This window comes from Betta splendens, chromosome 24 (assembly GCF_900634795.4).
Source record: "Betta splendens chromosome 24, fBetSpl5.4, whole genome shotgun sequence".
Taxonomy (NCBI): domain Eukaryota; kingdom Metazoa; phylum Chordata; class Actinopteri; order Anabantiformes; family Osphronemidae; genus Betta; species Betta splendens.
The window spans coordinates 11,746,294-11,773,896 of NC_040901.2; the positions used below are offsets into that span (position 1 = coordinate 11,746,294).

At 44.8% G+C, this 27,603-nt stretch overlaps 1 protein-coding gene and 1 long non-coding RNA gene across 4 annotated transcripts in view; one reads left to right on the plus strand and one right to left on the minus strand.

Annotated features, from left to right (window-relative positions):
• fam184ab (family with sequence similarity 184 member Ab) overlaps window positions 1-27,603 on the minus strand; it is a 62,363-nt gene that overhangs the window by 15,332 nt on the left and 19,428 nt on the right. For all 3 annotated transcript variants that reach the window (XM_055506628.1, XM_029140630.3, XM_029140629.3), the window contains exons 2-15: window positions 22,150-22,269; window positions 21,388-21,546; window positions 20,488-20,727; window positions 20,294-20,377; window positions 19,831-20,082; window positions 17,819-17,954; window positions 16,536-16,717; window positions 14,248-14,433; window positions 10,544-10,666; window positions 9,601-9,762; window positions 9,214-9,335; window positions 6,290-6,440; window positions 4,429-4,641; window positions 1,014-1,167 (exon numbers count right to left, since the gene is read on the minus strand). In XM_055506628.1, coding sequence (XP_055362603.1) covers window positions 1,014-1,167; window positions 4,429-4,641; window positions 6,290-6,440; window positions 9,214-9,335; window positions 9,601-9,762; window positions 10,544-10,666; window positions 14,248-14,433; window positions 16,536-16,717; window positions 17,819-17,954; window positions 19,831-20,082; window positions 20,294-20,377; window positions 20,488-20,727; window positions 21,388-21,546; window positions 22,150-22,269 — 2,284 coding nt within the window. The remainder of the gene's footprint in view (window positions 1-1,013; window positions 1,168-4,428; window positions 4,642-6,289; window positions 6,441-9,213; window positions 9,336-9,600; window positions 9,763-10,543; window positions 10,667-14,247; window positions 14,434-16,535; window positions 16,718-17,818; window positions 17,955-19,830; window positions 20,083-20,293; window positions 20,378-20,487; window positions 20,728-21,387; window positions 21,547-22,149; window positions 22,270-27,603) is intronic.
• LOC129603737 (uncharacterized) lies at window positions 16,609-21,394 on the plus strand. Its single transcript, XR_008693943.1, has 3 exons — window positions 16,609-16,742; window positions 16,852-16,921; window positions 20,802-21,394. It is a non-coding gene; the product is annotated as an uncharacterized LOC129603737 (long non-coding RNA).

Here is a 27,603-nt window from a genome sequence, read left to right on the forward strand (position 1 = left end):
AAGAGAGGAGCCTCTGCTGGCTCTGCCCAGGTGGCCTTTAATCCGCACTCCAATAAACCCTTTTTATTGTGAAAAGTCTAATGGTTTAGAGACGAGGAGAGAACAAGACACAAAAAAACGCAGAATGTCTGTGAAAGCTAAAAACCCTATGACTGATCAGGACAGTTAGCGTTTATGCCCGTACACACACATTCAGGAAGAAGTGAAGCGCTGAGGAGGAGAGGGAACCGGATGAAGGGGAAAAAAGGTAATAAAAAACGTCAGGATGTGGGACGTGAGAGATAGATGGAAGCAGCTCTCCGGTGTCAGAACTGTGCCTTGAAGGTTAATGGAGGACCATTTATCAAGCACGCTACTGGTGTGTTAGCGGTGGAAGCGGCGTGAGATTGAAATATCCCAGCACTTCTGGAGATAGTTCAGACCATCCTAGAATCTAGATACCTGCCAGTGTCCCCAGTTTATTTAACCAAGAGTCCAAACAGCAGAGAAAATACTGCTCCTTTTAGCACCCGTTAAATGGCCAGAGCAGTAATATTGCAATGTGTTGAGAGGCCCTATGCATCATGTATTCCAGCCTGTAGTGAAGACAACTGACAAAACTAAATGGAAAATATTAGCAATTATTTATGGGGAGGACCATAAATCCCCTTTACAGATGGTCACGACCAGCATGTTGGCCTGAAGGAATATTTCAATCCGGTCTTCTATGAATTTGAATCAGAAATTCTTGTCCTTCTTGATAACGTTTTCACTTTGCAGGTCATCGCGGTCAGGATGAAGAGAGCTGATGTACTTTCTTTCATCAGCTCAGTTTCCAAGAGGAAAGTGTGACGAAAAGTCCAATATTAGTGCAAAACGAGCCGAAAGGTCATAGGACGGTGAATCGTTTCACATAAATGCTGCTACACACACACACACACACACACACACACACACACACACACACACACACACACACACACACACACACACACACACACACACACACACACACACACACACACAGACCTCACCGAGCATGGCTTTGCCCTCGTCCTCCAGTTCAAAGCGGAGTGTTTGCAGCTCCTGCTCCGACTGCTGCTTGAGAGTCTCGATGCTCTGGCGATGAGCCTCTCTGAGAGACTGCAGCTCTGCATGGTGATGATGGCGGAGACGCTCCTCCAAATCCTAATGGGGAGATGAAAGGGGGTGAAGGAGGAAGGTAGGAGACAAGGGAGCAAGGGGGCGGGGGAACAAGGAGCGGACAGGAAAACACGAAGCAAACAGAACGCAGCCGAAAATATGGGAGAAGAGACAGTTGATTGAGATTTGAAGGAAAGGTGAAACAGGGGGGATGGAGTGGGGAAGAAATAAAACAAGGGTAAAACAGACAAGTATTTAGCGAGACTTAAATCCTGTACAAGGACAGTTTCTTATTAAAGAATAAAGAATTAGAGGTCATTTCATACGTGAAAATGTTTCCAAGACATGGAAAACACATTGTGGTTCATAAATATTTCAAAGACGTCCTGATCATGTCTTTAGATTCTCCTACAGTGTGTGTGTGTGTGTGTGTGTGTGTGTGTGTGTGTGTGTGTGTGTGTGTGTGTGTGTGTGTGTGCTGGTGCAGGATCATGTGCATTTACAGGAAACATCACTTTTGGAATCCCGTCAAGTTCATTGATGATTCAACCAGAATCATTTGTGTCAACTGTCGAGCGCGTTTATCACCGACGAACGCAGCCGTCAGCTGGTTTGTTGGCAGAGACTCTGCAAGTCTGGCAGATGTCTTAGAATATTTGATAAAGTTTGAATCTCATTTACATATTTACAAAACAAACTTGTTTTATGACGTTTAAAACAAAATCCATCAACAAAGAACACGTTAACTGTATTCATAGAAGGCTGACAGCAACATCTGCAGCATTGTAATTCCCCAATATATAATGCCCTTGGGGGATGATTCGCAGAACAGGCAGAGCCCTGAATATTCAAAGGAACCCCGCTCAGAGACGGCCGACAGCATCTGACACCGCACGCGCTGTTTTAATGGAAACACTTCAAAAGCCCAAACGTAAAAGTCTCACACTTCATTACAGCACACATATTAATTCACGGCGACGCACGCAATTACTTTGTGATGCGTCGCTGAAGCTCTGTGTCACAATTTGGAAGTCACCATGTTGTTGCTTTAATGATCTGATCTGATTTTAGTCAGCGTGATTCCTGAAACAGCAATTTTACCTCCCAGTACGTTAAGTTCTTTCCCTGAAGCTGTCCCACAAAGCGCTCCATTAATTATGACGCAAGTAATATAACAATTCAAATATAATTATATGTAAACAAGCAGCTCGATAATTAGGCAGCGATGACGGTGGTAAATATGACATGCTGGCTAATGATGCACGCTAACACATGCTAAACACTATGAACAGTAAACAAACAATGCCACTGTTCTGTAATAACAGATATCCATTTAATAGATTTGAATACATAAGGTAGAAAAGTGGACTCCTCCCGTGGGGACAGCGTCCGTCTGACAGTTCTAGTGCCGAGATGCGAGCGTGGCCAACGTTCAAAGCTGATACGTCTCTAGTAGCAGTCGCTGAGCAAATAAACGCCTGCTCAAACTCCTGGGGGGCTCGTCACACTATGAGAAAGTCAGCTCCAAAAGCTGCTAATCTCATTTATTCATTGGTATTGATCATTAGTCCGTTTGTGTTGTTGGCCGGTAAAACTATACCTTTTATGCCTTTAATTAAAGGGAGCACATGAATTACTCCTAATCACAGTCAACCCTATAATTACACATTGACTGTAATGATGCTACATTCACCTCCTCTTCTCCTCTCTGGGCCGTTTGTGTGTTCAGACCTGGCTGTTCAATCTTCACTCCATTACTGGACGTCAATATTTGTTGCTTGGCTCGTAGGTGAATCCATTAAACTAAGTAAAAGAGGGTGATACTGCTAAACAAGAGTGAGGCAGAAACACACAGACGTAAACTCAGACTGCGGCCCTCAAGTCCTCGGGCACAGGTTTTAATCCTGACCCCAAGGACCACATAAAGACGGGAGCTGGGAGTCTGGGTGCTTTAGAGGAATGCAGCATAACGGTGGTCCTGGTAGAAACTCCACAGTACAGCTTTTGGAGGCAACAAATACACTTCAATGTAAAACACGCGAAAGAAACAATAGTCTGAGAGAAGGAGTCTGAGAGTAGAGGAAGGGATGATAAGGAGTCAACAGGCCGTCCGTTCCTCTTTGCATATTCACTGCTTCTATCCGCAGCTTTTTGTGGCTGCAACTCAGGAGCTAATTTGGGTTTTGAATGTGAATGAGTGCGTGTGCGTGTGTGTGTGTGTGTGTGTGGCGGGGATTTGCTACAACTTTATTACTCCCTGGATAGAACCGTCTGTGAAGTGTGAACAGATAACACCACGCAATCTGAATGTACCTCCCATCCGCCCCAGCACACACAAGCACACATGCACAAATCATCCCTCTAATGCCTCCACTCTGGATAATTGAGTTTTCTCTCGCTGCACCGCCGACAGAAATATAAACACCCTGTCACAAAAAAGCCCCCAGTAAAGCTTTTAACGCTTTATTTCCCCGCGTGCGAACCAGGACTGTGGGAGACGGAGGAACGGGCTCGGTGGGTGACAAAAAGGTAGCTCGTATTGACTGAATGTGCATTAGCTACTGTGCTCCAGAGTAGAAACAAGTGGAGCAGGCAATGAAGATAGCAGGGAGGAGCGCGCGTCTTATCGCACTCGCTTTTGTTTATGGGAAAATAACGAAGACTGACGATTCCATAAGTGCCGTGTGACTCAGAGGCCGTGTTCTTTCCTCGCGCTCTTCTACTTGAGAGGATGCCAGGAACACGTCACGAGGCTGCTGTTCCCTGACCTCCATTCTGCCCAAAGTATTAATACAATTACAGCATCCTGGACCAAAAAGGCTTTGGATTTGTGATGTATAGCTGATCCAATTTGACCTTGACTGTGAAATTGAGGGATTAATTTTGAACACTGAACATTTTGAACATTTTCTTGGCAACCTGTGACGTGTGCATGTTGTGTTTGTACGTCTATGAGGGAGCGCGCTGCTGTCGGTATCGATGCTCGAAGCTGTCAGCAAAAGTGAATAATGATGGTTATGACTCACTGCTAGTGTAACCTTGACTCTGACAACTCTCTATTGGATTAAAACGTCACGAGGAGCTCCTCTAACGGGCAGAGACGATGACACAGATGCAAAAGCTCATCGTGCACATGCTCATTACAAACATGTACAACAGTCATGTAATGATGAGCTGAGGATGCTGGTTGTTGGTTTGCCCCATGTCATGTCTATCATATTGTGTTAAACTGTAATATAGTAAGAGATTCTAGTTCTAGGTGATGCAGACACACTGTAGTTGAATGCACGGCTGTGTGTCACCGACCTTCAGGTCTCGTTGCCTGGCGTGCTCCAGGTCCTGCATGGAGCAGCAGTGGACCTCCTGCAGGCGCTGCTGCCTCCTCTGGTGCTCTGTCTGCAGCTCGTCCAGCTGCATCCTCAGGTGCTCGCGCTCCTGACTGAACTGGTGCTGCAGCTGCTGCAGGGACGACTGCGACTGGGACAGCTGCATCTCCAGACTCTGCTTCAATAGGGAGATCTAGGATGGGGCACACGGAGCAGGTGGACGAGTTCATACAGGGACCTCACTGATAAACTGGAGGTTAAGCATGAATACGACTACAAACTACAGATACACATTCCATTGTATGTTGCATGATGTTTAAATATGTGATCAACTGCAAAATCCTACAAACCTGCAGCTTTTGTGAATAATAAACGCTGGTCAATACTGCAGTGCAATAAATAAAGAGCTGGAAGGCAGCAGTACGATCTGTCAAGAGCATTGAGTTATTTGGACAAGTAATAAAAAGTATCAGCTCTTCACCTGTGGCTATACCAATAAAGGAAAGCACATTACAACTCATAATAACGCTCAGGAGGAAACGATGCTCATTGTCTGGCAGAAACTTCATGCTGAAACAGAAACGCTTGTTGGCAGCAGGAGAAGCTGCTCCTGCCTGGGGACGGCGACCTTGGAGCAACGTGACGCTGATTATTTAACCTGGGCACAGGTCCGAGCATGTCGGCCTCTAAATGATGCCTGATGACCTGTCTGTGTCACCGCACATGAATCCGTAATAACACTGGGCATGTGGAACAAGCAGACGTTAACAACTAGATTTTAAGGTTTAGGTTTGCACTAATCGGCGTTTGGCTTTGGTTCCTTTTGTGATGAACAGTTCATCAGGTGTCCATTAGGCCTTGTTATCACGCAGCAGCAGTGTCTGATGAAGGAAGAGGCTCAGATAAACAGCCGTAGCTTCGCAGCAGAGGTAAAGGTACTCCAGAGAGCTCTATGTTCACTTTATGGGAACAATTACTGCGTGGAGCCGGCTGGCTCTGGGAGGCCTCGCACATGAATTAGACGTTTCTTCCCACTTGGGGAAACTACAACGAGCTGTAAACACTGACGTATTTTTACCTTGGTTAGTTCATTTACCAAAGTCACAGCGTACGGGTGAACTGCTGATCGCTTATTACCCAGCAGTCATCAGCATCGAGGCTATCGACTGAACGCTCCCCAGCCTGTCTGCTGTTCAGTGCTGGTGAGGTTGGCTTAGATGTTATTATTATGTTTTCACCTTGACGGTTCAAACCATAACAGTATTAAAAGTAATAACTACCCAAGCATCCAGACAGACAGCAGTTACAGGCCATTAAAAGCTGCCCCACCCTCTCATACGCAGCTTCTACTCCTTCAGTGCATCTCTATCACATGCTTGACCACTGCTCTGAGTTGACATTAAGGTGAATAGATACGGTTCAGCTGGTTGTGAAGCACGGAGCAAATGCATTTACCACCGCACGGGAGGTGATGGAGCCCAACGCAGCGCAGCCGCGGTGACCGGCGTTTCATAATGAACTTTAATAGAGCTATTGACAGCGTTTGTCTGTCTGCATGATGGTCACAGAGGAGATACGTCATGCTGCATTAGCAGCGCCGCGCAGCCGTTAGCAGTAGCAGCAGCAGCAGCCAGCGCCACTGCGCTTCCACAGCCTCACATGATGAATGAGCGATGGGGTTTGTGCTCCAGTGAGGAAGACAAGTCCTTCAGGAGCAGCACAGGAGCTGGTGTATTGTGTTTGTCCAGACTAAAACCGCCTGGGAGCTTTTTGTCCTCTCTGCTTTCCACTGCAGACGTTGCCTCTGGTGTGAATGGACGTTGGAGCGTTGCTCCATGTACCTGTTCCAGCAGGTCCTCCACTTTCCTCTGCCAGCTCTCCTTGGCGTTGTTCAGTTCCTGCTCCTTGCTGTGTGCCAGCTGGGTCAGCGCTGAGGCTTTGTCCTCCTCGTGCTCCTCTCTCAGCTCCTCGCGTAGCTTCTTACACTCCTGCCTACAGACACACACACACATTTGTGAGGTAATGTTATCCAGTAAAATGCACCATCATTTCAGAAGCTCGACCGATGGCAGAGATTCAAAAACCCACACAGCTGCCCCTTCATTTGGTGGAGCTTTATTAAATTATCAGCACTAAGTGACAATCCACATTATGACATGGAGGTGATACTGCTCATCCACTTAAGGCTGCATTCATCAGTGTTCATTCAGCTTGTCTTCTGCCTTAATTTGAAACAAGGTGGATGAAAGTCATGAGACTGAATCAAACAATAAAGACGTGCCTCCAAAAACCAACACACAGAGCAAAACAGCATCAAAACCATTGTTGAGCCGAGAGGAAGTAAACGTTCATGTTTTATCATAGTGACCGTCTTGTTTTATACTGTTAATAGTGACATCTCACTCAAATCTATCCACCCATGCATCCATCCATCCCACTCTTGTAATGAAATATCTCAAGAACACCTTGAACAAAATTCCTCACGTGTGTCTTCTTTTACCTTAAGGATAAAAAATATGCACAAGTAACCAGAGCTCAAGGTTATTATTATTCTTAATGTAAAGTTCCACTTGAACTGACACTTGAGGCTGGACACACATGACTGTAGTGTACAAAGTCAGTGGTTGGTGGACGCACATAAGCACAACTCGTGTCTGTTCAACAAACAGCTCCAAACAAAGAGCCATTCTATTGGGCAACCATCAGTATTCAACACTGTTGCTAACAGCTCTTTACAAGGCTGTGTGTGTGTGTGTGTGTGTGTGTGTGTGTGTGTGTGTGTGTGTGTGTGTGTGTGTGTGTGTGTGTGTGTGTGTGTGAGTGTTTGTGTGTGTGTGTGTGTGTGTGTGTGTGTGCGCGTGCGTGCGTTGCCAATGTAATAGCTGTGTGGGAGTTGAAATGGCAGTTGTTAAATGAGGTACTGAGACAAACACATTTTTTGGTCACACAGAGCTGCAGAGTGTCAGACTGAAGGCGCACACAGACACACACCATGTAAGAAGCCAGCGCACATCAGCGCGGTCGCACACCAGACAGTCACGTTCACCACGCAGCGCGCTTGACACGTGCCATAATTCATGCGCTGGTTCAGTATGAAGCACAGTCCTCAGTGCGGGCGTGCGCGCTCTCCGCGGGCTTCAAAGCGCTCGTCCTAATACCAGTTATTCTCCAGCTACGACTGGGCAGGATGAACGCGGGGAGCAGATGGAGAGAGGTAACGCAGATGAACTGAGGAAGTGAAGGGGTGGGCGCGAAGCGGAGGAGGGGGAGGATAATGGCTTGGATTCCAGTGCTTGCTGCGTGAGGTGAAACTCATACTTATTTATGGCGCGTATGTATACGAATGAGTCACGGCGAGCTGACAGCATTTAGCTCCGTCGCCCTCTGGCAGTGTCTCCTCAGATCATCTGGAGTGCAGGGAGCACGCGGAGCCCCGGTGGCTTCCGTCCGCTGAGCCGCTGGACCCCCTCTGCTCAGTCACTGATCCTGAGAACTCGCCGTGATTACACTATCACAGAGAAATTGCCTGTTTCCACTGTGAAACAAGGATTAACGTGAGCCCCCTTAATTCAGACGGCTCACTAACCACAGTGTGCTCACCCCCAGCACCAAATGAATAGCTGTCCTCCTGAGAATACAGAGCTCCGCACCCAAAGACAAAGGAAGGACAGAGACGAGGGAAGAGTGACGGACGGAGACAGGAGCAGAGTGTGATGCTGCAGTCTATGGATGTCAGCATGGAATATCTGAGCTGTGGTACATATTTAGCTGCACTCAGGCAGCACAACAAACCCTAATCTGTGTTTGAAGCGCTCATTTTTTCTCATTACTCCTTCACTACAGACCGCTGCATCTAATGCAGTTTCCCCTCTCTCTTTGCTTCTAGCTTTGCTAGAGAACAGCTAGAGAACCGACTGCCCCGTTCCTGTCTGGCAGCTGAAACACCAAAGCAGGTTAAAGAAGAAGTTTGGTAGAACAGTGAAATGCTGTGAAATCAAGCAAAAGAGCTTTTTAGACTTCTAGGATGTAACAACAGCCTGTTTGGAGAAGCCGCTGACAGATTTGGGTTGGGATGATTCCTAAGATAAGAGGAGGATGCTCAAGGTTTTCACAGGGCTTCCTGCTGCTTTAACACCACTTTCATAATTTGATTTGAGACTTGACTCTCATTTGCTCTCTTGTTTTGTACCCGCTGTTTTCCAGTTCTTAGAGAGTCTCAACCAACCAATACTTTATTTATAAAGGGAGTTGCCTAATACTACTGTATGAGGTCAGACAGACCTCAGGTGTTTAATCGTACAAAGGCGATAATCTTCTATCTAACACACACATACACACACACACACACACGCAAACGCACACAGTCCATTATCGTTTTATGGTCAAATTGACTCTAACGCAGACCTCACTGTGTGTAACCTACAGCTCACACCTCTAAACACTCTATTTTATTCTTCGAGGTTTAGGACTATGACACTTCAAAGGTCTGTGGACGCTAACAGAGACTTTGAGCTGGCGGCTTTAACACTGGATTGAGCTGAGGAGTTGCAAAGCCCTCAAAAGGATAATGCTCTCTCATGGTCAATACTAAGAGCTGGACGGAGGTGTGTGTGTGTGAGTTCTAGCAAGTGTTAGCTGTAAAACACACACACACACACACACACACACACACACACACACACACACACACACACACACACACACACACACACACACACACACACACACACACACACACACACACACACACACACACACACAGTACCTGAGCGTTTCAGTCCATCTAAGCTCCAGCTCCAGAGCCATCTTGTCCATTTTGAGTTTCTCTTCTTCTTTGGTGGTGATGAGTTTGGCTTCATGCTGACGCTTTTGTGTCTCCAACTCCCCCTGAGTGAGGCAGACATTCATTTGTTAGTGTTGAAGTGCTATAGTTTCCACTGAGGCCTTTGTGTCCATTCAGGCACAAATGTTGTAGCATCAAAACCTTCTTCTGCAATGACTTTGCCAACGGCTTGTTAATAATAGTGTCATTTCAGAAACAGGGAAAACATAGATTCCCACAATGGAGGATAGTTATTTATCTCCAAAGGTCTGTTTCTAGGCCAATCTAGGTTCACGGTGATGCTGTGGTGACGGTAAAGCCATGTCTGACCTGCAGCGCCGTCAGCAGGTTGCTGGTCTCTCTCAGCCGGGCCCGGGTGGCGTCCAGCTCCTCCAGCAGCTTCTCCTGTGCCTCCTTCAGGGTGGAGATCTGTCCCTCAGCGCTCCCGATTTTCTGCTCGCCCTGTCGCACCTCCTCCTGGAGCCGAGACACCTGAGGGAGAGACAGACAGTGGGGAAGTTGGGGAGAGACTCAACCAAATCCACAGCCTCTACCCTGATGCACGTCAGGCTGTATCAGTGTGGCAGCAACCTTGAAACTACATCAGCATTTTATGCCCAGCGAGGTGGAATTGCCATCAAAAATGCATTCAATAACCATTTCTATTGCTGATTTTTAAATGAGCCGAGCCCATGTATTTTTGCGAACGTGGCAACACAGTATGCAGCACATTTGATATTCATTTAACTTAATGTAAAAAGTACAGCACAACTTCGAAATCGCGTGAATGGAGCAACACGTCCACTGCTCCGGTTTGTTGACACACAGGAAACCTCAGGATTTAAACCCAGACTTATGGTCCCTGACAGAAGGAGGGAACGGATTCTCTTTATTGCTTCTGGAAGCATTGATGATGAGAGACAAACAACATCACAATATAAATAACGCGCAGTCATAAAGTGTATTTTCCAAAGGTGCATCGGAACGACAAGTACAAAACGCGTCGCATTAAGAAAGAGATTAACTCAGTGTCACGATGAATCTGGAGCACGTCATGTTTTTCAGAAGTACCTTTAAACTAACTTTGTCTCTCCAGGTAACAGTGGCCTGAAATAACACCAGAACACTTGACATTCTTTAAAGGGCAACTGTTAATTACACAACTAAAAAGATGGAATACGTTCCTGTTAAAAAGCTAGTTTGCTGCCAACTGATCACAGCGGTCCTGTGAAACGTGAGCTTTGAATGGTGACGTGTACGAGCTCCGGGGCACCTCCTCTGTGGCGGCGGTGAGCTTGGAGGTCAGCTCCTCCCTCAGCTCGTCCAGCTGCTGCCTGAGCATCGTCTTCTGCTCCTCCAGCGAGTGGCGCTCCTTCTCGAAGTGCTGCTCCAGCTCCTGTGCAAATCAATTAGCAACAGATGTTTGTCAGGACGAGAGCACGTCCGCGCGGCGCATCCTCGAGCTGCTGCATGAAAACGGGCTCTCCGTCGTTGTGCAGAGTGAGAACTCTTTGTTTGACACCATTCCTAAAAAGTCTATTTCACTGTCCTTGACAGAGATGAGAAAGCTCTTGCATTGTTACCATAATAAAGCTTATTACGCCTGCTGATGAATGGGACCGATTTCTGCTACAGTGTGCCATGATTGCTGCTTTCCAAGGACAATTAGAGTTGAGGGAAATTGCTGTGATGTCAAATGAAATCTGCCACCATTATTCATCACACAGGAGGATGGAGTTTGTAATGCGGGAAAAAACAGCGAGTGCTCTCACTGGAAGTTCTGTAAAAATCAATGGAGCAGCACACATGTATGTGAATGGAGAAAACAGTGGGACAATCCATGCAAATGGTGCGGAATGCTCCGTGACATTTTGTGTGTCACCTGCTGTGTGAGGGTCACAGAGACAAAGGGTGCTCTGCTGGCTACGCTCACACACCAAACCAATTCCTGCCTTCCCCTGTTAGCTCACTGCATCCAGTGACATCCCATGAGCCTTCATGCCATTATAAGCCCAGACACTGTGCGTTTGTTGCATAGAGGAATGTTTTTACATTTCTACTTAACAGATCATTGGTTTCGCTGCAGGTCTTAATGAACAACATTTCCCACCAGCCTAAACGTTTGCGGCCTACAGACGACAGTGGCAGGTGTTGGCTGATCATCTTATAATGTGCTAACAGATATGTTTGAGATAAAAAAAGTAAAAAGATATCAAAGACAGGAGTGAAATGGACAAACTCAGAATGGGAGGAATGGGAGACGACCCATCTGGATTCACACTTCACCCTGCGGCTCCATTTAGAGGACGAGACTAAGATAGAACCTGCTCATTTATATTCCAATGCCAGCCTTCTTACAGACAACCCTCATTATAATTTAAAGTGATGAAAGAATACAGGTGATGAAAGAGAAGACGATTAACCAGGCGTGACAAAACTTGAATCAGACACAAGAATAAAGCGCAGAAAACGAGCAGGAAGAGTCGTTGCTGCTTGAACTTATAGAACAGATACACTGCAAACCAGATGACAGAGACTGAGTGAGGCGCCACTAACCTGCCTCACTCCTTTCAGTCTAAGAGTCTCTACAGCATCTACACTAACGGCCTCATCCTGAACACATGTGTGAACTGCTGTGCGGCTCAGGACACATGTGAAAGGAGGACGTGTGCACACAGAAAACAGCGCTAATAACTCAGCTTCTCCTAACACAGCTGTCAGCTCTGATCAGGCCCCAGTGTGGAGTATCATATGAAAAAGTCCTCATTATGTAACTTTGATGCAGGAGAATATTTGATCGCTTTCTATCCAGTGGCAGCGAATGAGTGGAATGAGTGGAAGCCGCGGCTGCAGCACAGAGCGGTGGGCCGTGATGTGGAAGAACGAGACCCCAGACCCCATTAAAGCTGTCCCAGTGGCCAGTTTGTAATCCTGTACATCAACAGCACGGTCTCACAGGCTCCAGTGGTGGCAAACTGAACGCTCACTGTCTGATGAGGGGCGGACATGCAAAGTCACCACATGTGAACACTGTGTCTGGACCTGAAACCTGTCAGGGTGGAGACGCTCTGTGCAAAACAAGCTGCAATGAAATATTGATGATGGAAAGTTTACACACACACACACACACACACACACACACACACACACACACACACACACACACGCACACACACACACACACACACACACACACACACACACACACACACACACACACACACACACACACACACACACACACACACACACACACACACACAAGCTGCTCAGGTCACATCAAGCAATCGTGGCCTAACTTTTAAAGCTTTCTTTGTGGTATTAATGCACAAGCTGAGCAGTCAAAACTACTAAGCTGAGTTCACAGCTGAGTCCTGATTTAAAAGCCAAGTCACCTCCACCAATTAAAAAATCCATATCTAGTAAAGATGTGAAAACCCACAGAGGTTTTTATGCAATCATTCTGAAAATATCTTCCTTTCTGTGCGTTCCCACACATGTGTTAATCTAATTAGTGCTTTATTGTCTCCCAGACAAAGGCGCACTAAAGCTCCTGTGAGCAGGAGGAGTAGCAGCTTTAGCACGGCCTAAAAATAGCACCTCTGAGCGTCAACACGCTATCATCACCTGTGTGAGTCACCAGGCAGCCTGCTCACTCTCCCCACATGTGGCTCCCCTCAAATGCCACATCTGAGCCTCGTTCTCACCCAAACGCTTCTCCACCAGCCTGCTGTGACATTATATCACATTATATGACTGAGGGTCCTCCAGGTGCACCGATTTCACTTAATCCTGATTATGTGAGCGTTGAGAGGTGAGTGGGCTGCATTTCCTCCTGTATGTATGCAAATGTAGACATTTTAGACTTGAGGCCAAATGAACGATGCTTTGTCCTTTATATCAGCATATGCAAAAGCTAAACCCACTCTCAGCCAATGGTGCAGGCAGTGAACATGGTGGAGTTAGCTTAGAGGTGCAGAGTGATGGTTACATGTTGAAATCTCCATCATCGTGTTGGTATGAACATGGTTGAGCATGCCAGTCTCTACAATGAGCAACTGGTTATTTAGCTGCAAACAGCAACCAGAGAACTATAATTATGCTCTGTACATTTAGAGCAGGGCTTAAAAGTCTCTTTAAAAACACAACATTTTCTCCAAGCTTTTATTTTCAAATTTTCTGTAGAAATATGAGCAAAGATGTATTCTTATCATTGTGGTGACCTGGTCCAGGTTTGGTCGGCTTGCCATCATTAATGGAGCCACAGTATTCTGGGTGATCGCCTGTTCATTAGGTTCTATAGAAAAGCTGAAAAGACCTGAGAGATGAGCTAAAGTCTCTCTGAACCAAAGCATATGCAGACACCATAGGACGTCTGTCATTTATTATCACCACTTGTTTATTAACAAATATAACATCAACAGACTAAAACACTGTGACAGGTCCAATTCATTTGGCAGAATGCACAGAGACTAAGACAGCTTGTATTTTGACTGAGTCATCTGTGCATATCACACTGTTAAATTAAATAATTACTTAATACTATAATTTCTTCTACAGTCTGTAGCCTCTTATCAGGGCAGTGATAGGTCCTGGACCTCATCGGTGCTGAAAGCTGCGCTTATTTACCTCCACCGTCTGTTAATCAGCGAGTTCACGCTAATGGTTTGCAGAAAAGAAGCAACTTAAAGACGCCATCATCTGAGCTTGATGATGTAGGTTCAATTAAAACATCCAGCTGTTCATTTTCCTCTGGCTTCCAGCTCTAAGCGCTGATTACACAATTTGCAGCAATCTGAGAACGAGCCTTGTGGATTTCCATTGATTAGGTGGCTGCACTCCTGTGGAACGTCACAAATACTGCATGTATTACTGTACAGTAAATGCTCCTTTTGTTATTATGAAGGCAGAAGCCTGTATATGTCTGTGAAAAGTGCGGCGATTGAATCCCAGCAGGGTGTTCGCATGCGTACTCACAGCCAGCAGGCGGTTCTTGTCCTTCTCTGTGCTGCTAAGTGCGTTTTCCAGGGTCACTCTGTGCTTCTTGCCGACGTCCTCCAGCGCTCGAGCTTGTCCCTCCTTCATCTGTCTGACGTCCTCTTCGTACTGAGTCCTCATATTGCTCATGTCCTTCTCGTGGGATGTTTTCTCCTCATGCAGGGTCTGGAGACCACGGAAAAGGCACATGCATAAACATGCGCGTTTAAAATCTGCTCAAAGGTGAATGCTATGATAGACAATACACATACCGGCTGACATTTACACCATATGCTGTATTATTCCACCATCTTGGCAGTGATTACTAGTCAGGGAATCAATCCATTGTCGCTGTGTCATTATGACTATCTATGAAGTTACACTGCCTGTTTCTATGACTGTCAAGATGGCAATAATGGCGATTTAGGACTTTCAAACAATGGGGCTTCCATTTCACCCAGAAAGACTTCTTGTTGCTAGCCAACAACCCTCCTGTTATCTAACAGAACCACATTGCAGATGTAATTGAGAAGGAGTTCAATCACAGCAGTGATTAAATTAAACAGGGAACAAATAGCATTTGGACGCTTACAAGCATATTTTACCTTAGATGGAAGGTTTATGGGAACACTAGCTCAGTGTATAACAGTAGATAATGTGCAAGATGCACTGTATAAAGAAAACAGGTCTATTCAGGTTAGTTACAGATCAATATGGTAAAAAAAAATAAAAAGAGACAAAAAGAAAAATTGTTGTTTCTGGGCTCTGGGTTCTATATTACAGGAAGACAGTCAGGCAAAAAACTTCTTCCCCTACAGTCACAAAAAACAGTACTTGGAAAAGTAAAAGAAAATAATCTATAGCCCAATTTACTTTGGCTGTAATCAGGGGAGCAGCTGCTTTGTCACTGAATGGGTTTAACAAAGTTTTAATTAGCCGAATCTCGCCAAAAAAGCCACATGGGAGCAGTTATTTTTAAAAGACATTAAGAACATGAAGATGCGTATAATATTAGCAAAGATTTCTCCAGTTACCAAGATTGTGTGAATAATAATGAAAGGGGCCCTTATTATATGGACTGATATTGTACCACACCCTTGCTAAGCACATTTACAGACTGCAAAAGATAATATACCTCTCCAACATGCACAATTTATATTCTGTTTAACAGTCATTAAAACTAGTGAGTATCTGGCAGATTATCAGACACTGGCAACAACATGAAACGACTTTCATTTGCCAGCAGGGCTGCATTCATATCGGTGTGCAATAATTGCTCCAAACCAGGAGCTGCTTTGAAAGCCTTCCAAGAAGCGTCGATCAAAACGGTCAAACTGAGCGCGCGGCTGCTGCGTTCTCATACGGCCAAACAAACCTGAGGGGCAGAACGGCAGCAAGACATAAAAACCGAGCATCCTGGGAGGTCGCTCGCCCCGTGAGGAGAGAGAGGACGCGACGGAGGAGGAAGACCCAGGAATAAAAACATGTCCACACAAACTACAGTTTAAAACCCAGGAATAAAAACATGTCCACACAAACTACAGTACAGGTTTAAGTATTAAACATAAATCATTACAGCATGATTACAGCAACTAATGGGTTTGCTGCCGCCATGACAGAGAGCTATCATGAAGTTCAAGTGCGGGATCTTCACGTCATCCTCAGGAAGACATTGAAATTCACAGCAGCCTGTCTCTGGGAGACGCGTCCCAGCTCCCAGCGGATTACACTGCACAAATGTCAGAGATAAAGGGATGGGAAAACATACATGAAGCAGCAACACTTGACATTTACTGTCGGCGGCGGTTGGTCTGCTGACTCCGCGCGTCTTTAAATCATCTGACCTTTAAGCTTCTTGGTTTTTAAAACGAGGAGTTTGCTTTTCTTAAAGTTTGTCAGTGCAGTGATTGACAGGCTGGACTCTTTAAACAAGGCCGGTCGCAGGTGCGAACTCAGATGACGCACACTGAGCATTTCAACCAAGTCAAATACGCGTGTTACAGTTCTGACATTGAAAATATGTACAAACATTCCATTCTACGACCTACGCAGAAATATTTATTCACTTTTTTATTGATCGCTTACCTGAGTTTTCTTGGTAGCTTAAATTTACTACTGCAACAGTACCAAAGCAAGGACAGAATTTTCTAGCGGTTCTTATAATTTAAAGATGATAAACACGTTCGGAGCAAAGTCTAAAGAAAAGTTGTGTTGCAGCATCTTGATGAGTTATTGGTTATTCATAACACAGATATGCCAGCCTGCCATGAATATAAAGTACAGCTCACTTTCTCCAAGGACAGGATCTGCTGTTTCTGTCTTTCCTCCAGGGCCTGGTTCTGGCTTTGCAGGGCCTCCCTCTCTTCTTCCATCCTCAGGACCTTGTCCTTCAGCCGGCTGCGCTCATTGTCCAGGTCCCTGATGGCCGCTTCCTGGGTCATCTGAGTGGCCTGCAGGCTGCTGATCTGACCTATCACAGGACAGAAGAATGCGTTGTCAGTACCAGCCAATACACGCACAATGATAGTCATAAATAATAAATCAGTGGAGCTTGACTGTAGTTAGACCACTCTGACACTACATTTCTTTGTTCTGGCTCTTTAGGGCCTTCGTTGCTCTCCTGTCAGTGTGTGGCTACACTCAAACAAGAAACAGAAGAACAAGAACAACTCAGGTAAAGGCCTTTGTGGCGATATTGCTATTTTTCTGGCCTTTTCCTACGCTGACATGGAGTTTACGCTTCTGGCAGAGCCAGCTGACCTGTATTAATGTCTGACACGCAGCTAATTTGGACTCTTTAGCCAGGCCAGACTGCCGCCGTGGACGCTTTTTGGCAGTCATCAGAATACTGGGCTAAACAAGTTTGCCAAGACAAATGTGTAATGGAGTAAAAACTACATGTATAAAAAACGTACTTTATTACTGTCCAGTAAACATTAATCACAAATGACAGGCCAATTTTCTCAGCTATCAGCCGTGCTGCAGTTGTGCATACAATAATTTAATTAAAACCTTGCCTTTGTTAAAACCTTGTGTGTCCCACTGGCTGTGGCTCGAGCTGTTTCAGTGGCTACAGTCTACACATGTGTTGAGTACTAAATTATTTGATTCTTGAGGAAAACACAAAAATTCTAATGAACATTTTTGTTGACAAGCACGAACATTTCTGAAAGTATTTAAGGCACTTGGTGGCTGGATCTTATTTGTGTGTCTCACATGGAAGCAGCTCTAGTGGAAAGTGATAAAATATTCTCATCGGGCATAAGAAGCTCATAGAAGCTAATGGGCCGAGCATAACGCTGTGCTAAGTTGCTGCTATTGCTCACACACATTTCAGGAAGTGGTGTTTATTAATGACGGTGAGACGCCCAGTCCGAGTCTAACATGCAGTGACTTACCTGATGCAAATCCAAAGTGGACATGGCTGATTAATGAATTCCAGCAGTACCATTAGTACCTATGCCAGTAAAGGTTTGTAGGTCATGATACCTCAGATTAGTGGCTATGCACAGGATGTGTTTTAAGGTAGTGTTGGTGGAAGTCAGAAAAACAGGAGGGGTGAGGGTCTTACTGGCTTTGAGCAGGATTTCTGTTGCCTGTTGCTGAACTCGATCTCTGGCAGCCTCTAGTTCACACTCCGCTTCCTTCTGACGGATCTCCACAATCTCTGAGTTCTGGGTCACCTCATCCAGCTGCTTCGTTAAGTCCTGGACAACACAGCAGAGAGAGGTCTGTTCAGTCACAGCAGCCCTATACGACATACACGGGTGCACAGCGATTCAACAAACGCTTCTGCTTCAATCAGTCATGGACAAAAAATAAAAAATCAAAACACACATTTCACATTTTTACATTTAAAAACCACAACTGGTAGAAGTAACCCGGTACCACACGTAGTCAAGCATGTAAAGACAACTGCTGCTTGGTTAGTAACACACACACACACACACACACACACACACACACACACACACACACACACACACACACACACACACACACACACACACACACACACACACTAGCTGTGTGATTTGGGACTCTGGAAGAACTCATAAAGGAGGCAATTTCACATCTTTCAATCCCATCAATCTACCTCGAAGTTAATTACTGCTGCTACGACAATGAGGCTTCAGTACGATAATAACCACTGAGGAGTCACACGCAAATTAGACGCGTGTGTGCGTCTTCCCTGATAAGGACAGTGACTGGCTCTGACTATGTCGGAGCGCAGGCATGTGTCTCGGGGCCTTTTGTCCAGGCCTGAGGTTAATGAAAGCGTTCTCTACAGCCCCGCACTGTGTGTTTCTGTCAGATTAGGACTACGCTGAAGTTGTGCAGGCTGTTCAGATGTTCCTACAGTGGCGCAGTGAGGTAAAATAACTTTTATCATCACGCTTTAACACACACTCTTGCTTCTGACAATCGTCCATAATAGAACAAACTGAATGCTGCTATTTAAATATAAAAAGGACTGAGAACTGTTTCATATGATTTGCAGTTTTCTGTCCACAAGGGCTCAGGCTTCACCTGAGAGAGAAGCATTTAGTCCAAAGACTGTGACAGTAACAATTTAGCATTTAGTGGAGTTTTCCACTTTGGGATAATTTGTGATTTTTGGCATGTGAGCTCCTGTGGTCAGCCATGAATTACTTCTGTCTCAGTTAATCCAAGTCATCATTTCTCGCACATGTCTCTGGGGATTTGCCTTCAGAATCCCAAAGTAAAGGAGGATGACACAGAAGCAAGGAGATGTAGCATCCTGGCACCAATCACTTTGGGTGCTTTACAGCACATGAGGGGTGCCGGTGCAGTAATTATGTCTCCAGAGAAAGGAGGACATTTTGAATTGAATTGCTGTAATATTTTAATTTTACAGCGTGAAAAGAAATGTGAAAAGAATTTAAACATGTCACTACACTTGAGCAAAATACTACTTACTGAGTATAGACAGGTGGAATAATCTGCTCTGATCTCGTTAAGGTTACATTAAAATCTATTATCTGCAAGGAATGAACTCTTTGCAGGTGCAAGAGATATGATTATAGACCGCGTATGTGATACGAACTCTATAGATCATATAAAAAGAGCATCAAATTGTTTCCACCCGTCTTCTGATCACTTTACATGAACTTCAGAGCACAACAAAACAACAAAACAGAGCAGCTTAATTGCCTGCCCTGGAGCACATGTCAGCTTAATTCGACAGGGTTGTGATAATCATGACAGTGTACAAGTTCAGAATTCTTCCATATTCTCAACCAGTATTAAACCGTTACACAGTTGGTTTTGTCAGAGTTTGGACGAGTGATGGATGAATCTGCGTTAAACAGTCAGATCGCTGAAGACTTGTAGTATCGGCATGTAGCTTTTATCTCTTTTTACCAATACACTATTGTACTTTACATCCCCATTTTACTATCAATTACACAGAACACATTTTTAGGACGCTATAAAAACTACAACATGGCTTTTTCATTGAATGACAGAATGTTCTGCTACTTCTGCCCCCCCTGTTTTATAGTTCTGCCTTTTATAAGGCTGTGATAAAGAACGTAATGTGCTGTTGGGGCCTGGACTCACCTTGACGGAGCTCTCGGCCGTCGTGAGCGAAGCCTGGAGCTTGTGGGACTTGTCCCGGTTCTCCCGCGCCTCGTCTGTCACCCGAGCCAGCTCAGTCCTCAGCTTTCCCAGGGTTTTCTGCAGCGCCGCTTCCTGCGTCTGGAACTCCCGCCGCAGCTCGGCCTCGGTGCGCTTCCACGCCAGCAAGTTGTCCGCCGTCAGCTGCTGGGTCCGCTTCATGGCCTCCAGCTCGCGCTCGTAGAAGGCTTGAGCCTGGTGAAGCAGCCATTACAGTGGGAAATACAGTTACGTGCCAGCAAGACTGAAGCCAAAGTAGATTCACAGAGCTGCCTATCAAAGTGTATGGTCTTTACTGACTAATTCTGAATGCACCACGTTGTTGTTTCCAAACTGCAGGACTCTATTTCTGAGCACATAGCTCTGGGTTCTTCATACAGTAGAACAGCTGTGCACGGCTCTGTACCTTGCTGAGTTTAGCCTCATACTCCTCCACCAGTCTCTTCTTGTCTTGTTTGAGCTCCTCTACGCGCTCTGCCAGAGAATCCACCTGTAACACATCAGTCCAACATGTAACGTAATGACAGCTTGTCTTTGCTGCTCATCTCCAGCTACTGGTTAACTCAACCAGTGCGACCTTGGCAGTAGTTAGTGCGTTACCTCAGCTTTATGGAGCTGTCCCAGTTTCTCCTGGTCTTTACTGTAGTTTGCGTTCTGGCTCTGGTGGCTGCGGAGCAGCTCCTGGATTTCCTGCCTGTGCTGGGCCTTCAGCTCCTCCAGGGCGCTCTTCTTCTCCTGCTCAAACTGGGTCTGGGCCTGGCTGAACGTACGCAGCTTGTCTTCAAAAGACCGCCGCATCTCCTCCACCTCCCTGGACATGGACACTACTCGCTGCGTGTGCTGCCAAGGAGGACAGGAATAAGGCAGTGGGCTAACAGCGCCATTGATTTATAGGGTGTACTCCGTTTTTTTAGGAGAAGCTCCAGGTCAGGTGGTGAATTACTGGCTCGGGGGAATTTGACCTCCTGGCTGCCAAGCTGCCTTTAAAAACAGGAAACACAATAAACAGACCCCAGCAGTTTGAGCAGGAAGTCATGGATCGAGGTCCAGGACAAACCTCATACGCTGCAGCATGAATGTAGCGTATCAGCAGCAAAGACCTCCTGGCACCAGACTTCATGACTTCACGCTGATGAAACAGCTCCCTGAGGTACAGTACTGTACTGTAGGTGCGACGTGCTGCATTTTCATTTTTACTATAGTGACTGTTTATTATTATTCGTGACTAAACTAAATGTAGTGCTTCGGGTTTAGTTTGAATTTGAACAGGACACACCAGCAAAAAGGACCTGAGGGAGTCCTGATCACTACAATGCTGCCGCACAACAAAGTCAAACGCCCAGACGTGAGCGCAGCGTTGACGCCGACAGACAGAGCCTCTCCAGCCTCACAGCGGGACGAAGACACACGCATTAGGTCTGATTAGCTGCAGCTGTGACGGCAGCGCCCCGTCGCGCACATCTGCCTGTCACTGCGGGCACAACGCACAGCGGCGTCTACCTGGGCCTCGGTGCAGAGCTGCATGTCCTCCACTCTCTGGCGGTAGCTCTCGAACTCGGCCAGCGCCTGCCTCTTCATCCTCTCGTGGAGCTCCATGGACTCCTCCAGGGACTGGATCCGCCGCTTCAGGTCCATCTCGTCGCTGATCTTGCTCTTGTACTGGAACACGCGTGAGGAGACGGGTCAGACATGCAGCATCCTTTACATCTACTGTAAGTGGATTTCAGCCACACTGAAGCTGCTGGAATTTGAAAAATATAAAATATTAAAAAATAATGTGTCCTTGGTGGCTTTAAGTGCTTGAGGTTCATTTTGTTCGACCCTTTATAGTCCATTAAAAACCAATAATACACCAGACAGGAGACGTATTTTATGATGTAAATGTCTCCTTAAATATGTTCACTGCTGTGTAACTGGGGGAAAAATCATTCACACAAGGAGTCATGACATATAAAACTAAATAATTCAGATTCATTTGATTAAATGTTGATGAGATTTCAGTGAATGCGACCTCAGGAGCCATGTGACATTGTGCAGCTACAGTACATACAATGTTTAGTTGAACATATATAGCGTTACTTCCTTATTCTGGCTCTCAGTGACCAAAGAGTCTTTTCATCTGTTTAAATCATCTCTTAAATTATTGGTCCTCTTTGGATTTTTACACCTGCAGAGAATAAACGTCTGCGACACCTTTCCTTCATGTAGAAAGCTTAGATTTTAAATGTGTAGATAACAGATTCCTAGTAATCGATAACAGACCTGCAGTATCTTCTCTCTGGTCTCAGACAGGATCTGCTGCACCTCCTCTTCGTGGGCTTCCTTCAGAGTGGCGATGGCGGCCTCGTGTTCGTCGTTTTTTGTGTTCAGTGCATAGATAACCTGCAACAGGGAGAACATACAGTAAAAGCTGTGAGACTGCTACAACAGCTACATTACTGCAGCATTAACACTGGCAAGAGACCGAATACACCTCTCTGAGCCGTGAAGACGTGAGGATAACATAAGAAAACATGAAGGTAAATGAGAAAAGGATTAAAGATAAAAGAAGCTGATATCGATATTGTAAGAATAGAGCTGCAGTCGGTCAATAAGCTTTTTCATCTGACACCAAACAAAGTTAAGAACATAAAATCTCTATACTGGATTTTACATGGACCGGCTTGTTGTAAGAGCATTATTTATTTTCAGGCATATTAATGGATTTTCATTGAATTTCACTGCAGTTTTCTGTTTTAATATTACTGTGGCTGCTGGCAATGTTTAGATATGCTATAAAAACATGCAACATGTATTATTTATTACTTTTTTTCTTTAATCAGCCTACAAATCAAATGTAATGAAAAAGAGAAGCCAGTAGAAAAATGTAGATTACTGTGATGTCGTAATGTTTGTAATGCTATAAGTACTGGTCCTGTATATGGCTCAGCCTTATTCTGTGTAAAGCTTCTAGTCGGTGCTTTGATGCTTCTAGTATTAACTCAGAATCATCAGTGATGCCTTACAGTCATAAATTAGAAATCATGTATTGCTGGGAATAAAAATATCACATGCAAACTGTTGTGCATGAGATTGACCTTTAAATCCATCCCAAAAATACATGCAGCCATGCAGAGAGCCATAATCTGACAGTACCGTGATTCCCTGCTCACACAAGGAGAAAGAGAAGGAAATGGATTTTACATGTCCACACGAAAAACCCAGAGAAACAAAGCTGTGTTTCCTCTTTGAGAAAGCAAGTCAATAATTCAGCGTGCTGAACTGTGCGATGATGCTAAAGACTCGGGGAGATTAGTAAAGGGAGCACAGCCAAAGCTTTCTGTGAAACAATGTCATGTCACACCTTACTATTTGCTGTTTGCTGCAGTTCTATTGTTGGCTGTCTATGAGACACTGACACCACAGTGATAATGCTACGAGGCTCGTTCTGTAGTGACAGAGCAACGTTCACCATCCTGCAATATTACAAGTCTTAATATAGAAGCAGCAGCTCAGCTCCCTGAAGTTAAATCATGTCAGCGCTACAAAAAGTTTACATTATTGGCCTCCGACGTCTGTGCCTGATGCTGATTTTCCCTGTTCCCAAATGAGTAACGAGGTAGCAGAGATCAAACCGTGAGCGGGGAAAAGTCATTTTGCTCCAAAATAAAACTCTTTTTCTCCAAATGTCTAAATTATTCAGCTGACTCAGTCTCTCATCAGCTTAGGAAGTGAATGGAGCAGACGTAACAGTTAGAGGAGCTAAAATCTCCCATTACATCCTGCGAGTTATCAGCACACTTCTGCAGATGAAACACACTAATTAGAAAGCTGTAGGGTCTGCTAACGCACACACAGACACCACACACAGCACAAAGTGTTTAATTAAACACACACACACGCACACGCGCGCGCACACGCACGCACACACGCACACACGCACACACACACACACACACACACACACACACACACACACACACACACACACCATGTGTAATGTGTCTCCAGTCATCAACATCTGTCTGAAAAGGTTGTATCCACCTGAATAGTGTGAATACTTACAATAATTAAAGCACTTATCTAAAATCCCAGACTGCACAGTCTTAAAGACGTTGTGCCGTAGGACTGAATCCTGCAGGTGCCCACATCGTCTACATCAAACCTTTGAACTGTCAGTCAGAACAGTAGCTGTCTCATTTGACCTCATGTGTCTGATGTCAGGACTGTTGTGTTGTGTTATATTTAAAACAGATAAAAAAGTAGCTTTATCACCAAAATACTGACAACATTTTATAAAACTCCTAACATCATTCTTTGAGTACATTTCATTATATGATAATGAATAATATTAATTTAGGTGTGTGAGTATAAGACAATATGAGCTTGGTAGCAGCAATCCTTCCACTTTCTGACTGATGGCTTGATGTCCTTGGAAAAGTGTGCATGAATTACAGAAGTCCAGGCAGATCGATAGAGTGACAGCAAAATGCTACTAATTTCTTCTGTCAGATGGGAGAAAGTCACATTGAGAAAGTCACAGAGCTGCTGCAGCTGAGCCCCGGCTACAACAGCTGCTGTCAAACACTGGAAAAGCTACATGTAAATGTATAGTAGAACATAGTGGCTTTGGTTTTTCCATCTCAATACTTAATTGATTTTATTTCACTTTGTTTTTTAGTTTTCTGCTTGCTAGCAAAGGGAAAAGCAGTTCTACCTCACCTGAACCTGTTGAGTCCTTCATAACGACCACATAATCTCCCACCGATTAAAGGTGAATCACAGAAACAAAGTCTGGCAGAGCTTTTCAACAATAACAGTGAGTGGTCGTCTGACACGAGGGCAAGTCATAACTTTTTAACTGGGCAATAAAATAAAGAAGACTCTGCTGTGTGATGAAAGCAAGGCATGCACAGTCATCCTCACTTCTCTAAATCCCTCACATTTCTGCTTTACTGCTGATTTCTAACCTGCTTATGAGCGCTTTCATTAGAAGTTTGTCTTTCTGCAAACGTCTCCTACTCATCGCTCATTTCCCTCAAGAAGTAAAACCAATATTTTTACACGGTATAATATTTTGCTGCATCTGTGTTTATGGTACATTCACAGTTTGATTTACTACTTTAGTTCAGAATACATTATAAGGAATAGAACGGGGTCAAAGCAGAGGCAATTATGTATATAAAGAGATTATGACTGACTTGAGATATCCAGTGCTACCAAAGACTTTTCTATAATCCAAGATTCACTATTTCTGACTATAAATAATAGAAACCCACCAGAACAGTAAAAAACTATTCTAGATGTAAGGCACAGTACTGCTAAGACCTTTGTATTGGGAGGATGAAAGCGAACAAAGCAAAGAGCATGATCTAACCCGCAGACCAAAGCAAACATTGTTCACATCCTACGCTAAAGGCAACACAAATGATTGAAGTGCCATACTTTGCCCCCGTGGACTGATGTCACTGGCAATAAAAAAAGATCAAACGGGTTTGTGAAACCAAAGTCAAAGAATGGAATAAGGCCTGAAAACACACACATCCACAGACACACGCGGCACAAGGCCCTCGAATCACATCCTCCGATGAGCCTTTGATGATCATGGCGATGCCATTTACCTGCCCCCACGCTCCCCGGGGGTCATTATCCACCCTGTGACAGGAGATTCGTCTCAGGAGTGTGGAGGGCGGGGGCACATAACGGAAAAGCTACAGTATGTGATGAAGAGGCAGTCCCATTAGACGAGTGGCTGGAGCCTCATATGTCAATATAGAGGTTTTTTGTTCCTTTTAAACCATTATTACCCAAGTAAAAGTAAAGTCTGCAAACTATAAAAAACTATAACAGGCTTTCCTGGATGGTGGATTATAAAACTATAACAGGCTTTCCTGGATGGTGGATTATGTTCCTGCCCAGACTGAGGCAGGCTCAGTAGGTGTAGCCTTTTAATAAATAAACAGATCTGGGGGAGGTATTGATCTTCTCATCAAACTCTTCACCAGAACACAGCCACGCATACGATATGTTCTAAAATGGCAATCTATTCTTTAAAGTTTGCTTCCCAAGACTAGAAAGTGAAAAATATCACAAAAATGCCAAACACTACGCCACATTCCTGCAGTCGATACTTTACAGTATTGTTTAAAATCAAGTCAGTTTTTGTAACAGTACAAACCGAGAGCACAGATGAAAAGAGCCCCTCACTGTAATTTCTGCAAGTTAAACTTCTCAGACCTGAGCCATTTCAGAAGCAGGGCCTCAAACACAGCAACAGCTGTCTTTTGGTAGCACAGTATTGATTTGTGCACGCTTGGGGATAGAATCGTTAACTGTGTGGAAGAAGGGCAGCGGGGAGCTGCAGCATTTAATTGCTGCAACAAGCACTGATGTGTCATTTTGCTGGCAGGACCCTTTCAGAGCAGGACTGTGGCGCTGGGTAGTCAGCTTAGTGCAACAACGGTTCAGCAAACAATTCACTTCATTATTACTGCTGAACAAAGCTAAAAAATGCTCAGCACTGTTGTGCTAGTTAGTTTATAAAAACACAATCTGATCTAAACATCCTAAGTTTGGTAGTAAAACAGTATAGAAGGCATGTTTCCTCGTTGTTTTCTGACATCACGTCTGATCCTTGTGTTTTAAATAGGACTTAGCAGAGCGCTATGACGAGGCACGGGCCTCCAGAGCTGCAGTGAGATGCATTAGTGTCTCATTATCCTTTCTTCTTACACTCATTACCTTTTAATCATTGTCTAATTGGAAAGGTAATTTCTAGTTGTGTGAGTAAGATTCTAACGCTATGCTGTTGACTTTACAGAATGAAGTTTACTTTTTGACATATAGGACGTTGGGTAATTAAATAGAGGACGGTACCAAAGTCAGTTATTCTCCAATTAACCACTGTTAATTTACCATTGTGTGTGTTGGAGTTTAAATCTGTGGAGTTTAAAGCTGCAATTAAAAATCGTTTCGGTTTCATTTTGTCTGAATACGCTGTAATTACTAATCTCACTGAAACCAAGAGGTATTTCGACCTGAGAAACTAAAGGACAGAAATAGCTGCGCAACCACAGAGGTTTACATCCAGTTGGTAGCGTTTGCTGTGCAAAATGTCCTAAAATATTAACAGCGTGGCCGCTATGCAGAGTTTGCGGTCGCGACTTGAACTCCACTGTCCATGAACGGCTCTTGTCATTTCACCGTGTCATTTGTTAAATCCTGATGAAGGCGATTTGACAGCAGCTGGTAAAATATATTAAATTAAAGCCGTTGCTGGTTGTGTTCTAAGCTCCAGACTGGGCTACGTCACCATTCAGTGCACCGCCTCTCCACCACCTCGGTATTATGCATTTGGTGGGAGTGAATTTAACGAAGCAGAGAAAACGATAGGAGGCCTAATTACTTTAATTATAATGCCTAGCTGTGATCTGCTAAACTGTAAGGTGCACCTTAATCCAGCAGATAATTATAGGAGCTTGTGTGGCAGCAGTGGTGTAAGCGTTGATACAGCTGAGATGAGGTGGCCCAACCAAGGCTTTCTTAATTAAGAGCATAATCTGGGATCGCTGGATCAGCGCTTTTGGTGCTAGAGCACAAACACAGCGTCATAACTTTAACTCTAGACTCAAAAACAAAGCTGGGACTTGCTCGCTAGAAGTTGACCAGTAGCCTAAAAAGAACAATAGATGCAGGTTTGGGGAAAGCTTTAGATCGAATAAGTACCTTAGTGTCACA